This window comes from Geotrypetes seraphini, chromosome 5, assembly GCF_902459505.1.
Source record: "Geotrypetes seraphini chromosome 5, aGeoSer1.1, whole genome shotgun sequence".
NCBI classification, from domain to species: Eukaryota; Metazoa; Chordata; class Amphibia; order Gymnophiona; family Dermophiidae; genus Geotrypetes; species Geotrypetes seraphini.
Window position 1 is genome coordinate 747,352 of NC_047088.1, and position 14,312 is coordinate 761,663.

The 14,312-nt window shown below is 46.3% G+C and overlaps 1 protein-coding gene across 4 annotated transcripts in view; it reads left to right on the forward strand.

Moving 5' to 3' along the window:
- Positions 1-11,394, forward strand: part of OGT (O-linked N-acetylglucosamine (GlcNAc) transferase) — a 569,231-nt gene extending 557,837 nt beyond the window's left edge. For all 4 annotated transcript variants that reach the window (XM_033944283.1, XM_033944281.1, XM_033944282.1 and 1 more), the window contains 2 exons: positions 3,854-3,977; positions 10,105-11,394. In XM_033944283.1, the coding sequence (XP_033800174.1) occupies positions 3,854-3,977; positions 10,105-10,279 (299 nt within the window). In that variant the 3' untranslated portion in view covers positions 10,280-11,394. The remainder of the gene's footprint in view (positions 1-3,853; positions 3,978-10,104) is intronic.
- Positions 11,395-14,312: the final 2,918 nt, after the last annotated feature.

The following is a 14,312-nucleotide window of genomic DNA, read 5'->3' on the forward strand; positions in this document are numbered from 1 at the left end:
TTCTGCAAATTTTGGACTCAATAGGCGTCTCAGATAAAGTATACTCATGGTTTGAAGGTTTCTTAAAATCCAGAACATACAAAGTAAAATCAGACAAAGAAAAATCCAAACCTTGGTCCAACCCCTGCGGAGTACCGCAAGGATCTCCACTATACCCTACTCTCTTCAAACTATATAAGGCCTCTCTCGGTGTTTACCCGAACAAACAAGGCCTAACCTCTTATAGCTATGCTGATGACATCACCATCCTCATACCTTTCGACCAACCAAAGCTCTCAATGACAGACACACTACACCGAACACTAGTTACAGTTCCGACTTGGATGGAAGGCCACAAACTGAAACTCAACCCAGACAAAACTAAATTCATCCTCCTAGAAAATAACAAAGTCCCAACCACAACCAACTTAGAAATCAACTGTATCAATTACCCTATGCAAACCACCCTAAAACTACTAGGTATGACTATTGACAGAGGCTGCACCATGCAACCACAAATAAACAAAACAATACAGAAATCTTTTGCAGTTATGAGAAACCTTAGATAAGTCCGAAAATTCTTCGAAAGAACACAATTTCAGCTCCTAGTACAATCTCTAATCCTAAGTATACTGGACTACTGCAACATCCTCTACCTCCCCTGCCCTGCAATAATGATTAAACAACTACAAACAATTCAAAATACAGCTCTGAGACTCGTCTACTCATTGAAGAAACATGACCACATTATTGAGGCATACATCGATTCACATTGGCTTCCAAACCATGAAAGAATACAATTTAAATTCTACTGTATACTATTTAACACTATAAACGGAGACAGCCCAATCTACCTAAACAACCGCTTCATCCAAACTACCTCTACCAGGCATAGAAGAACACACACCCCATTCACATACCCCCCAATCAAAGAAGTAAAACGGAAAAAACTATACGACTTCCTACTAGCCATTCAAGCAGCAAAACTAGATAACCAAATCTCCAACCTATTGATAACAACCCCAGACTACAAGATGTTCAGAAAGGAAATAAAAACTATACTCTTCAAGAAATCCCTGAGTAAAGCTTAATACCACGAATAACTCCTTCTTACCATCCTCTCCCTAACCCCTGATCCTACCTAACCCTCTCTTGGAAACGATCTCTGATCTAACTTTGTAACCCTCCTTACATAACTCTTTTTGTAATCTGCTTTGAACCGAAAGGTAATAGCAGAATAGAAATCTGTAATGTTATGTTATAGCTGAATTGCTCCAACTAATATCCAATCTGTCAATCAAATCAGGAAATATTCCGGAAGACTGGAAAGTGGCGAATGTTACGCCGATTTTCAAGAAAGGTTCGAAGGGAGATCCGGGAAACTACAGACCAGTGAGTCTGACTTCGGTACCAGGAAAGATGGTAGAGGCGCTGATAAAAGACCGCATCATCTATCACCTTGACGGACACAAACTGATGAGGACCAGCCAGCAAGGCTTCAGCAAAGGAAGATCTTGCTTGACAAACTTACTGCACTTCTTCGAAGGAATAAATGGGCAGATAGACAAGGGTGACCCATTCGACATCGTATATCTAGATTTTTAGAATGTGTGATTGATCGATGGAATGGTCTTCTACACCAGGTAGTCGAGGCCAGTAACCTGCTCGACTTCAAGAGACGATGGGACAAATAGGTGGGGTTGCTACAGAGTTATACTTAAAAGATGGATTCTCAAAGGAGGAATGGTTCTTGAGTGGGCAGACTTGTTGGGCCGCCGGCCCTTTTCTGCCGTCATACTCTGTCTCTATGTAACAAGGTTCCGTATGAACGTCTACTCCGAAAAATTGTGAGCCATGGAATCGAGGGTGATATACTCATGTGGATTAAAAACTGGTTGGCGGATAGGAAACAGAGAGTGGAGGTGAATGGACAATACTCAGATTGGAAAAGCATCACGAGTGGAGTGCCGCAGGGTTTGGTTCTCAGGCCTGTGCTCTTCAACGTGTTTATAAATGACTTAGAAATTGGCACGATGAGTGAGGTGATTAAATTTGCGGACGATACAAAGTTATTCAGAGTAGTAAGGACACAGAAGGATTGTGAAGACCTACAAAGAGAAATAAATATGCTTGAGGAATGGGCTGCGAAATGGCAAATGAGGTTTAACGTGGATAAGTGCAAGGTGATACATGTTGGTAACAAAAATCATATGCACGAATACAGGATGTCCGGTGCTATACTTGGAGAGAGCCCCCAGAAAAGTGACTTGGGAATACTTGTAGACAAGTCAATGAAACTGTCTGCGCAGTGTGTGGCAGCGGTGAAAAGGGCAAAAAATGCTAGGAATGATTAAGAAGGGGATCACAAACAGATCTGAAAAGGTTATACTGGGCCATGGTACGCCCTCACCTGGAATACTGCATCCAACACTGGTTGCCGTACATGAAAAAGAACATAATACTACTCGAAAGGGTCCCAAGAAGAGCGACAAAAATGGTTAAGGGACTGAGGGAGGAGTTGTACAACGAGAGGCTAGAGAAACTGGGCCTCTTCTCCCTTGAAAAGAGGACTGAGAGGGGATATGATCGAAACATTCAAGATATTGAAGGGAATTGACTTAGTATAGCAAGAGAGATTGTTCACCCTCTCCAAGGTGAAGAGAACGAGAGGGCACTTGCTAAAGTTAAAAGGGAAAAGATTCCGTGCAACGTAAGGAAGTTGTTCTTTACCTAGAAAGTGGTAGAAATCTGGAATGCTCTTCCGGAGGCTGTTATAGGAGAAAGCACCCTTTAGGGATTCAAGACAAGGTTGGATAAGTTCCTACTGGAACAGAACATACGCAAGTAAGGCTAGACTCAAAAAGGGCACTGGTCTTTGACCTAAGGGTCACCACGTGAGCGGGACTGCTGGGCACAATAGACCACTGGGCTGACCCTGCAGTGGCAAATCTTATGTTCTTAGAACAATCGTAACAGAAATATGATAAATTACCATAATAGACGGCATGAAAGCACATTCAAATAAAATATTGGCAAACTAACAATAGAACTCCTAATTAGCACTCATTAGAACACTAGAATAGCATAGATACAGCATGATTCTAATGCTGTTCTTAAATACAATTAAATATCTTACTATGTAGCTGACGAGCCAAGTGCAGATGTGAGATTTAATCCAAAAATCAAATTTGAAATCCAGTGTCGTCTTAATATTTTTCTACCATTGAACAAGAATTACCAGTTACCCTTTAAAGAGTTTCAAAGTAAGCTGACGATGAACAGATCACACTTCCTTCTGTACCTTGCAAGTTAAATCCTAAACTACTACTACTACCAATCATTTCTATAACACTACTAGACATTTGCAGCGCTGTATATCACAGAAGAGACAGACCCTGCTCATAAGAGCTTACAATCTAGTCACGACATACAAACTGGACAAGAAGGTGCATCAATACACTGCTCAGGTGGGGGAATTACAAAGGGAATGAGAAGACAGATATTGGTGCTTAGAAGGTGGGTTGGAGTTTGGAATTGAAAGCAGCTTCAAAGAAGTGAGCTTTAAGTCTAAATTTGAATACTGCCAGAGATGGAGCCTGACGTATCGAGTCAGGCACTTTGTTCCAGGGAAACTTTACTACAGGTGAGCAAAAGTCATATGATCTGTCAGTGTGAATCCCTTGAAAACATTTTCTCCCTACTCAAATTTTTGCCCACTAGCCTATGCTTGGTATTTATTAAAGTTGGTTAATTTATCATATATCTATATTTGTACTGTATGTAATAATATTTACCTTTTTGAGATAATTTTCTTTGTTCTTTAGCTCTGTCACAAACATTCTTACAGCTAATATTTTTCTTATTATGCTTCTAGGAGAAACACTTGCTTCTCGAGTTGCTGCCTCCCAGCTGACCTGCCTTGGGTGTCCTGAACTTATTGCTAAAAGTAGACAGGAATATGAAGATATTGCTGTGAAATTGGGAACAGATTTGGAATAGTAAGTAATCGAGGGTATCAACTGAAGGACATGTAGCAAAACCATGCATAATGTGATTCTATCAATTTGCTGAAAGAATAGTAATGAATATTCCTTTTAGTCCATGCCAAATCAGTGGGTCATATCCCATTGCCAGCAAATGGAGACAGATAAAAAATGCTAAAAGCAGATAACACTTGTCTAATAGGAGCTGGCGCTGCCTTCTGCTCTTCAGGATTGTGTAGAACACTGTTCTTCAACCGCCGGTCCACGGACTGGTGTCGGTCCGCAGGAAATTTCTGCCTGTCCACACAGGGCTGGCAAGATTTCAGACCTCCTGTCCCGAATGTACTCGGGGATAACGCGACAGGGGATCATTTCCTGTCCCTACCTGTCACGCAAAAAAAAAAAAAGCCTCCCTCCTTCCTTTCCCCGGGTCGGCTGCTGTCTTACCGCCCTGCTGCTGCTGCTAGAGCCGACAGGAAGTCTTCTTTCCGACGTCAATTCTGAAGTCAGAGAGGATGTTCTGGGCCAGCCAATCGCTGCCTGGCTGGCCCAGAACGTCCTCTCCGACATCAGAATTGACGTTGGAAAGAAGACTTTGTGTCTGCTTTAGCAGTAGCAGCAGCAGGGCAGTAAGATAGCAGCGGACTGGGTGAAAGGAAGGAGGGAGGCTTTTTTTTTTTTGTGCGGCAATGAGGGAAGGAGGTAGGCAGGCAAGCAGGCTGGCTTTGGCCAGGGACGGAGGGAGAGAGGTAGACAGGCAGGCAGGCTGGCTTTGGGGGTGGGGGTGGGACAAAGTGTGGAAGGCAGTGAGAGGGACATAGGAAGGAGGCACTAGGGGCACTAAAGACATGGGAAGGAGGCACTGGGGGCAATAAAGACATGGGAAGGAGGCACCGGGGGCACTAAGGACATAGGAAGGAAAGAGGGAGGGAATAGAAAGGGACAATACTTGGGCCTGAGTGCAGAAAGAAAGAAATGAAAGAAAGGATACACAGACAGAAGGAAACGCAACCAGAGACTCATGAAATCACCAGACAGCAAAGGTAGGAAAAATGATTTTATTTTCAATTTAGTGATCAAAATATGTCAGTTTTGAGAATTTATATCTGTGCTGTCTATATTTTGCACTATTTTTGTCTATTTTTCTATAGTTACTGAGGTGACCGAGCTCGTGGAGATGGGGCGGAAACGGGGTTTTTAAATTTTAGTCCTAGTTGTTTGCCGGTCCACAAAATAATTCTTTTATTTCTGCCAGTCCACGGGTGTAAAAAGGTTGAAAAACACTGGTGTAGACATCTGAACCGATACAGCAGGGCTGTGATCTCTGCATCTTCTTACCTTGCTGAATAAAGATTCCTATTACCGTATTTTCACGTAGATAACGCGCACCCGTGTAAAACGTGCACACGGGTATAGCGCGCGGAAAACACAAATTTATGTAAAGAAATTTTTATATACTGCGCTCACGGGTATACTGCGCATGCCGCCCCGACTCTCCTCTGGCTGCCCTGACTCTCCTCTGGCTGCCCTGACTTTCCGTTCGCTGCCCCGACTCTCTGTTCGCTGCCCCGACTCTCCTCTGGCTGCCCCGACTCTCCATTCACCTGCCCCGACTTTTACGTTCGCTGCCCCGACTCTCCTCTGGCTGCCCTGACTTTCCGTTCGCTGCCCCGACTCTCCGTTCACCTGCCCCGACTTTCCGTTCGCTGCCCCGACTCTCCTCTGGCTGCCCCGACTCTCCTCTGGCTGCCCTGACTTTCCGTTCGCTGCCCCGACTCTCCTCTGGCTGCCCCGACTCTCCGTTCACCTGCCCCGACTTTCCGTTCACTGCCCCGACTCTCCTCTGGCTGCCCTGACTTTCCGTTCGATGCCCCGACTCTCCTCTGGCTGCCCTGACTTTCCGTTCGCTGCCCCGACTCTCCGTTCGCTGCCCCGACTCTCCTCTGGTTGCCCCGACTCTCCGTTCACCCGCCCCGACTTTCCGTTCACTGCCCCGACTCTCCTCTGGCTGCCCTGACTTTCCGTTCGCTGCCCCGACTCTCCTCTGGTTGCCCCGACTCTCCGTTCACCCGCCCTGACTTTCCGTTCACTGCCCCGACTCTCCTCTGGCTGCCCCGACTTTCCGTTCGCTGCCCCGACTCTCCGTTCGCTGTCCCGACTCTCCGTTCGTTGCCCCGACTCTCCGTTCGCTGCCCCGACTCTCCGTTCGCTGCCCCGACTCTCCTCTGGTTGCCCCGACTCTCCGTTCACCCGCCCTGACTTTCCGTTCACTGCCCCGACTCTCCTCTGGCTGCCCCGACTTTCCGTTCGCTGTCCCGACTCTCCGTGCGCTGCCCCGACTCTCCTTTCGCCCGCCCTGCCCTGCTCCCAGCTCTGTAAGCATGCGCAATGGTCTGAGCATGCTTGCCGTTTAGTTTTCTGCGCCGGGTTGTGGGGGCGCGCTGCATGTAGAGCCCACATTTTAATTTGATCTCTTCAGATTGGTATTCTGCATATATCTACCCGGTAGAGTTTATCAATTAAATTTAAATTTACCGCCATAATGGCAGGAATGAGACGAAAGTCATATACAGCGGACTTTAAGCTTCAAGTCATTGCGAAAGCTGAGGAAATAGGCAACCGGGCCGCAGCGAGAGAGTTCGATGTTGGAGAAACATCGGTGCGTGAATGGAGAAAAGATAAGAAGGAACTGGAGAAATGCAATCCGCGAAAACGGGAACATCGTGGGGCCAAACCAAAATGGCCTCAGCTGGAGGATGACTTGAAGCAGTGGATTCTGGCGAGAAGGGAGCAAAATCAATCAGTCTCTACTGTTGCGATTCAGATGAAGGCAAAACTACTTGCCAATGGAAGAGGAATACCCGACTTCAAAGCTGGCTTCACATGGATCTCAAAATTTATGAAAAGGAATGGACTATCAGTTAGAATGAGAACAACTGTTGGCCAGCGACTTCCAGATGACTGGCAGCAAAAATTGATCGATTTCCGTGACTTTGTCGCCAAAGAAATATCTGAACTTGGCATCACTGCAAAGGACGTCATCAACATGGATGAAATTCCAATGGCATTCGATATTCCAGCGACAAGAACCATAGCCCCCACAGGTACTAAATCTGTTGCCATCACCACAACTGGGCATGAAAGAACGTGTTTTACAGTCGTTCTTGGTTGCTCAGCTAGCGGGGTTAAGTTAAAGCCCATGCTCATTTTCAAAAGGGTCACTATGCCCCGTGAAAAGCTGCCCACCAGTGTGGTTGTGCACTGCAACAAGAAGGGATGGATGGACTGCGACGTAATGAGATTGTGGGTAGATAAATGCTTTAGGGCAAGACAGGGTGGATTCTTTGCAAAAAAATCCTTGTTAATTTTTGATGCCATGGCTGCCCACAAAGAAAAAAATGTTCAGGCCTACATTAATTCTACTCGTGCCCACATCGCTGTGATACCTGGAGGCCTGACGTGTAAGCTGCAACCACTTGACATCGCAGTGAATCATCCATTCAAGACTTTTATTAGAAAGGAGTGGTAGGAGTGGATGCAGAGCGGCATGCATGAGTACACACCCGCGGGGCGGCTGAAGCGGGCAACTTTCACAGAAGTCTGCAAGTGGGTGGCTTCAGCATGGGACAAAATAACACCAGATACCATTCGAAACGGATTTAGAAAAGCGGGCATTGTTTATGAAACCAATGACACTACGGGTACTACCAGTGCAGCGGAAGGAGGCAACAACATGGATATCAGCGATGATGATGACGATATTACTTCGGAAATAAACGAGGATCGTCTGCAGGCCGTGCTCACTTTATTTAATGACGATGATGACAATTCGGATTTTGATGGATTCAAGGATTCAGATGACTGTGATGATGATGACTGAATAAACCTGTAAACTTTGTTTATTTACAACTTTACCGTAATTACGGTAACTGTATTTAGATTATTTTGTCCTCGATACTTCGTTTGATCTACCGGTTAATGTTATAGTTTATAAGAATGAACATGTAATTTCTGTTCTTGTTGCTGAATTCATACTCACTAACTCTAGATTAAAAGTTATACGGTTGTTTATAAGAATGAACAGTTTTTTTCTTTTCACGTGTTTGGTTGGAGGGTGTGTGAATGGTGCGTGAGTTCTCCTATGTCTGGTTGAGGTGGATTGAATTACCGGTATTTAGCTGAAGAAATTATGGTAGTTAAACACCCCCCCCCCCCCCCATTCCACACACATTACGGTAATTCTCTTCCATTTTTGTTCCCATTATAAAAAACACTGATAAGTTTCCAGAAAAAAATACATTAAAATAAGAAGTGAAAACAAAGGCCCCTACAGATGAGAACATAACATAAGAACAGCCTAACTGGGTCAGTCCAATGGTCCATCATGCCCAGTAGCCCATTCTCATGGTAGCCAATCCAGGTCACTAATACCTGGTCCAAACCCAAAGAATAGCAAACATTCCATGCTACGGATCCAGGGCAAGCAGACGCTTCCCCCATGTCTTAATAACAGACTATGGACTTTTCCTCCAGGAATTTGTCCAAACCTTTTTAAAACCAGCAACGCTATCTGCTTTTACCATAACTTAAATCTTTCCTTCCAAACAGAGACCTTGCTAGATGTCAAATACAGAAAGAACAAGGTAACTTCACAAGGACTTAGCTGTGCAGGAAATGTGAATCTCCTCATACACCCACCATATAGTGCAAAAATGTGCAAAGGTCTGTTTTTTTCTTTCGATCACTACATAGCCTAATGCCACACAAATATATTCTGAAGGTCAATGCTAAGGTTAACAAAGTTTCCTTCCTTGGACCACAAGGAGATACTGACAAACCACTAGAAGAGATCCCAAAACAACTACGCAGGCACAACACCACTCAGTGTGTGAACCAGTTCAGTGGAGTGGACTACGGTAACTGGGGGGTGGAAATGGACCCGGAGTTTTCTCAGCAGAATTTCCCAGAACATCTCTTCCTCTGAACACATTGACACGCTGGTGGGTTTATTTTATAGCTTTTTCACTCCCTTCGGTCTGCCTGTCCCCCCTTGAAGTCCTGTCCCCCCTTGAAGTCCTGCCTGTCCCCCCTTGAAGTCCTGTCCCCCCTTGAAGTCCTGTCCCCCCTTGAAGTCCTGCCTGTCCCCCCTTGAAGTCCTGTCCCCCCTTGAAGGTCTGCCTGCCCCCCCTTGAAGTCCTGTCCCCCCTTGAAGGTCTGCCTGTCCCCCCTTGAAGGTCTGCCTGTCCCCCCTTGAAGTCCTGTCCCCCCTTGAAGGTCTGCCTGTCCCCCCTTGAAGTCCTGTCCCCATCCTGAAAGCCTGATGCCCCCCCCCTGACGCCCGATTCATCATCCGGAAGGACCGCTCGCACCCCCACCGCTCGCACTCCCACCCCGATGGACCGCTCGCACTCCCACCCGAAGAACTGCTCACACCCCCACAGTCTCCCCCCCTCCCCCATGGAGAAGCTGTCTACCTTGTTTCCGGATGCCAGTGAGCCCAGCTGTTTCCTCTGCCGGCGGTCCTGCCCCTTATCTGAGCCCTGCGCTACGCTGCTTCCTCTTCCGGCGGTCCCGCCCTTTCTCTGACGTCAGAGAAAGGGCGGGACCGCCGGAAGAGGAAGCAGCGCAGCAGGGCTCAGAGAAGGGGCAGGACCGCCGGCAGAGGAAACAGCTGGACTCACTGGCATCCGGAAACAAGGTAGACAGCTTCTCCATGGGGGAGGGGGGGAGACTTTGGGGGTGCGAGCGGTTCTTCGGGTGGGAGTGCGAGCGGTCCATCGGGGTGGGAGTGCGAGCGGTGGGGGTGCGAGCGGTCCTTCCGGATGATGAATCGGGCGTCAGGCAAGGTGGGAACTATGTAAAAAAAATTTTATATACCACGCAAGGTTATGCACGGTTTGTAAAAACACGTATAATGCGCGCGTTATATGCGTGAAAATACGGTAAGCTCCCAGGGCAGTGTCTGACCATGACCTCCTGCTCCTGGGGCAAGTATCTATGTGTTGTTTTCCCCAGTTGACCAGAGTGTTGAGCTTTAGCTGAATTTTAGCAGACTGTAAGGACTAAGCATTATGGGATCCAGTGTCCCTTCTAGCACTGTGCTGAAACAAAATTTGAGTCTGTGTCCTCTCTTATTTTTTAGCCTGAAGATGATTCGAGCAAAGGTCTGGAAGCAGCGAATATCTAGCCCACTCTTCAATACCAAGCAGTATACTATGGATCTAGAGCAGCTTTATCAACAGATGTGGGAAAATTATGCTGCTGGCAAGAAACCTGATCATTTAGTCAAGGCAGTGGAGACCACAGACTCATCCTAAAACTGTGTCCGAGAGAGTCTGGGGACTGTGGTACACTGAGCTCCTTTTGAAAGAAATAATGGAGTTAATTTGAATACCTTGGATTTTGTGATAGTCAATCTCTAATGGTAAACTAAAGAGCACAGTCTGAGTTGGTACTGCGAGTTGTAATCTCCTATGATGCAATCAATCCAGCTGCTCATCCCTCTAGTTGAGGTTTTGGTGAATACATCCATGTTGAGTTGATTCAAGCAGTTTCACTGGAACACTCCGTGTGAACTATGCAGGCTCCCTGCAAATTATGTTTTCATGAACTGAGTCCCTTGTTCATATGATTTATGTTTCCTTAAATTTGGAATATGAGCTTTTTAATGTCTGATCTTGGGTAACTATATGTGTGTATATTTATGTATGTATATGAGCAAGGCTGTTCCCTATCTCTTAAACTGTATAGATGGCACGAACAGATCTGGAAACTTCTTTGCTGGTGAATGGTCATTTTTTTGAAATAGGTTTTATAAACCATTTATTTCTTGTTACAATTAATTTGCTGTTATCAAAATTGTCCTATCTTTAGTGATAATTTTGCTTCTACCTGTTTTTAACATTGTATATAATCTGGTTTCTTCAACAGCAGCTAGAGTCAGAACCATCAGAACTTAAAAGAAACAAGTCAATACATGAAGCTCTTGAAACTAAAATAAAAAGTAGGTAGGTAAAGTCTACCAGTATAGCTCATGGGTATTCACTTCCAGTCCCTGTGGCTACAAAAGGGTCTAATTCCCCCCCCTACAGAAAATCTTGAGTATTTATTCAAAGGTTTACATAGATAAGCAGTGTAAAAATTGGGATAATTTGTATATTTTGTTTTCCCTGAAAACCCAGATCTGATTGTAGCTCTCAAAAGGATTGTAGTGAATATTTTAGGTATTGTCCATTTCCCAGTGTCTTAGTTTCACTATTTCTTTCCTTGTAATTTTGTTTGTGTCTGCAGTGGGCATGAATTTTTTTTTTTTTTTAATTTTCATTTGTGTAATTTTGAATTTTAAACAATTCTGTTCTTGTATTCCATTCAGCAGAAACAATCGGAGGTGTTTCAGTTAGTTGCTCATTAAATAATGATTCTGCCTTCAACATTTACAGTGTCATTTCTTCAGGATGTGATTGAACACATGAGTGATGTCATTAGAGCCAGCAATGAGATGATGGTTTATGAACTTTATCAAAATTTCTAAAATTCCTATCAAGTGTGCATGATGACTTGGATTTTAGGTGTAATTATGCATGAATGGTCTTGTAAGCAATTAGGCCCTGATTCTCCAAAAGTGCATCCCGATTTTAGGCAGCTGTAGGCGTCCTACAGCTGTCTAATCAGCCAATCGGGATGCACGTTTTTTTAAAAAAATGCTCCCCAGGCAGGCCTGAAGGCGCCTCCGGGAGCCTAGGGAGACCCGCAAGACGCCTAAGCTCGCCTAAGGGCCTTAGGCGAACCTAGGCGGCCCTACGCGTCTCCCTAGTAGAGGAAGAAACGCTTAAAATGTAGGCCAGCAAAATGCTGGTCTACATTGTAAGTAGACGCAGCCGCTATACTTATTGCGGCAAGGGATCTCTCTGCCGCTATAAGTATAGCTAGCCGCGGCCTGTCCGATCGCTGGCAGGAGGGTGCCCAAACCCTCCTGCCAGAAGATGCCCCCCCCCTCCGACACTACCGACCACCCACCCCGACACTACCGATCGCTGGCAGGAGGGTGCCCAAACCCTCCTGCCAGAAGATGCCCCCCCCCCCCCGACAATATGGATCGCTGGCAGGAGGGTGCCCAATCCCTCCTGCCCGAAGACACACCCTCCCCCCCCCGACAATATCGATCGCTGGCAGGAGGGTGCCCAAACCCTCCTGCCAGAAGATGCCCCCCCCCCCGACAATATGGATCGCTGGCAGGAGGGTGCCCAATCCCTCCTGCCCGAAGACGCACCCTCCCCCCCCGGCGCTAACAACCCCCAAACCTCCACCCCACCAAACTAACCTGTTCTTCAGGCCAGACGGTTCTTTCCCGGCCAGCCGGTAGGCCCGCCTCGTCGAAATGAGGCGGGCTCGCCCCTTCCTGGCCCATCCTGCCGAAGCCTAAGGCCTGATTGGCCCAGGCTCTAGAAGCCTGGACCAATCAGGCCTTAGGCATAGCGTGTCCGCCCATCCCCACTTAATCTAAGGCCTGATTGGCCAATTAGACCTTAGACTTAGTGGGGATGGGCGGACCCGCTATGCCTAAGGCCTGATTGGTCCAGGCTTCTAGAGTCTGGGCCAATCAGGCCTTATGCTTCGGCGGGATGGGCTGGGAAGGGGCGAGCCCGCCTCATTTCGACGAGGCGGGCCTACCGGCTGGACGGGCAAGAACCGTCTGGCCTGAAGAACAGGTTAGTTTGGTGGGGTGGAGGTTTGGGGGTTGTTAGCGCCGGGGGTGGGAGGGTGCGTCTTCGGGCAGGAGGGATTGGGCACCCTCCTGCCAGCGATCCATATTGTCGGGGGGGGGGCATCTTCTGGCAGGAGGGTTTGGGCACCCTCCTACCAGCGATCGGACAGGCCGCGGCCTGCTATACTTATAGCGGCAGAGAGATCCCTTGCCGCGATAAGTGTAGCGGGCCGTGTCTAATCTAACCCGATTCTCTAACCAGCGTCTGTAACATGGACGCCGGTTACAGAATCGGGGTTTTAGTGTAGGCCGATTCTGAATAGGACGCCTCTCCCGGGCGTCCTATACAGAATCAGGGCCTAGGTGTCTTGCGGGCCTCGCCTTCAATATAGGCGGCCTGCCTGGGGAGCATTTTTTTTTAAAAACGTGCATCCCGATTGGCTGATTAGACAGCTGTAGGACGCCTACAGCTGCCTAAAATCGGGACGCACTTTTGGAGAATCAGGGCCTTAATGTACAAATATACTTCAGTCAGTAATCAAATTTTGTAAAAACTACAAAAAAAATATCCAGGGCTTGGTTTCCCTTTTTATGTTTTGTAACTTTTAGAATATGGAGTATAGTTTTTCTCTGTCTAACCAAGACAGTTTATTACAACTTTAGAGCACACAACAGCATAACTTAGAAGTTAAAGCATAAAGTTCCTGTTTCAATAGCAGACTAGACTTTTCCTCCAGGAACTTGTCCAAACCTTTTTTTTAAACCAGCTTCATTAACCACTCTTACCACATCCTCTGGCAATGCATTCCAAAGCTTAACTTAGTAACATAGTAGATGACGGCAGATAAAGACCCGAATGGTGCATCCAGTGAGCCCAACCTGATTCAATCTAAAAATTATTATTATTTTTCTTCTTAGCTATTTCTGGGCAAGAATCCAAAGCTGTGCCCGGTATTCTGCTTAGGTTCCAACTACTGAAGTCTCCATCAAAGCTCACTCCAGCCCATCTACACCATCCTAGCCATTGAAGCCCTCCCCAGCCCATCCTCAACGAAACGGCCATATACAGACACAGACTGTGCAAGTCTGCCAAGTACTGAGTTTAGGTCTTCAATATTTACTATTTTCTGATTCTAGATCCTCTGTGTTCATCCCATGCATTTTTGAACTCTGTCACTGTTTTTCTCTCCACCACCTCTCTCAGGAGTGCATTCCAGGCATCCACCACCCTCCGTAAAGAAGAATTTCCTTACATTGCTCTTGAGTCTACCACCCTTCAACCTCAAATTATGTCCTCTAGTTTTACCATTTTCCTTACTCTGGAAAAGATTTTGTTCTACATTAATACCTTTCAAGTATTTGAACATCAGAATCATAACTCCCCTGTCCCTTCTTTTCTTTAGGGCAGGGATATCACACTCAATGACATAAGGGGCCGAAATCTGAAACATAGGCTAAGTCGCAGGCCAAATTTTTTATTAAGATACTTAGGGGTCCTTTTATTTAGGTATGCTAACTGATTTTGCACGTGCTAAATGCGCACTTTAATAAAAGGACCTCATAGTCTTAGTAGAAGTATAGGGTTACAACCTCTCCAACCCCATGCCGGCTCTTTGAGGTAAACAAAATAAATAAAAAAAGACTTC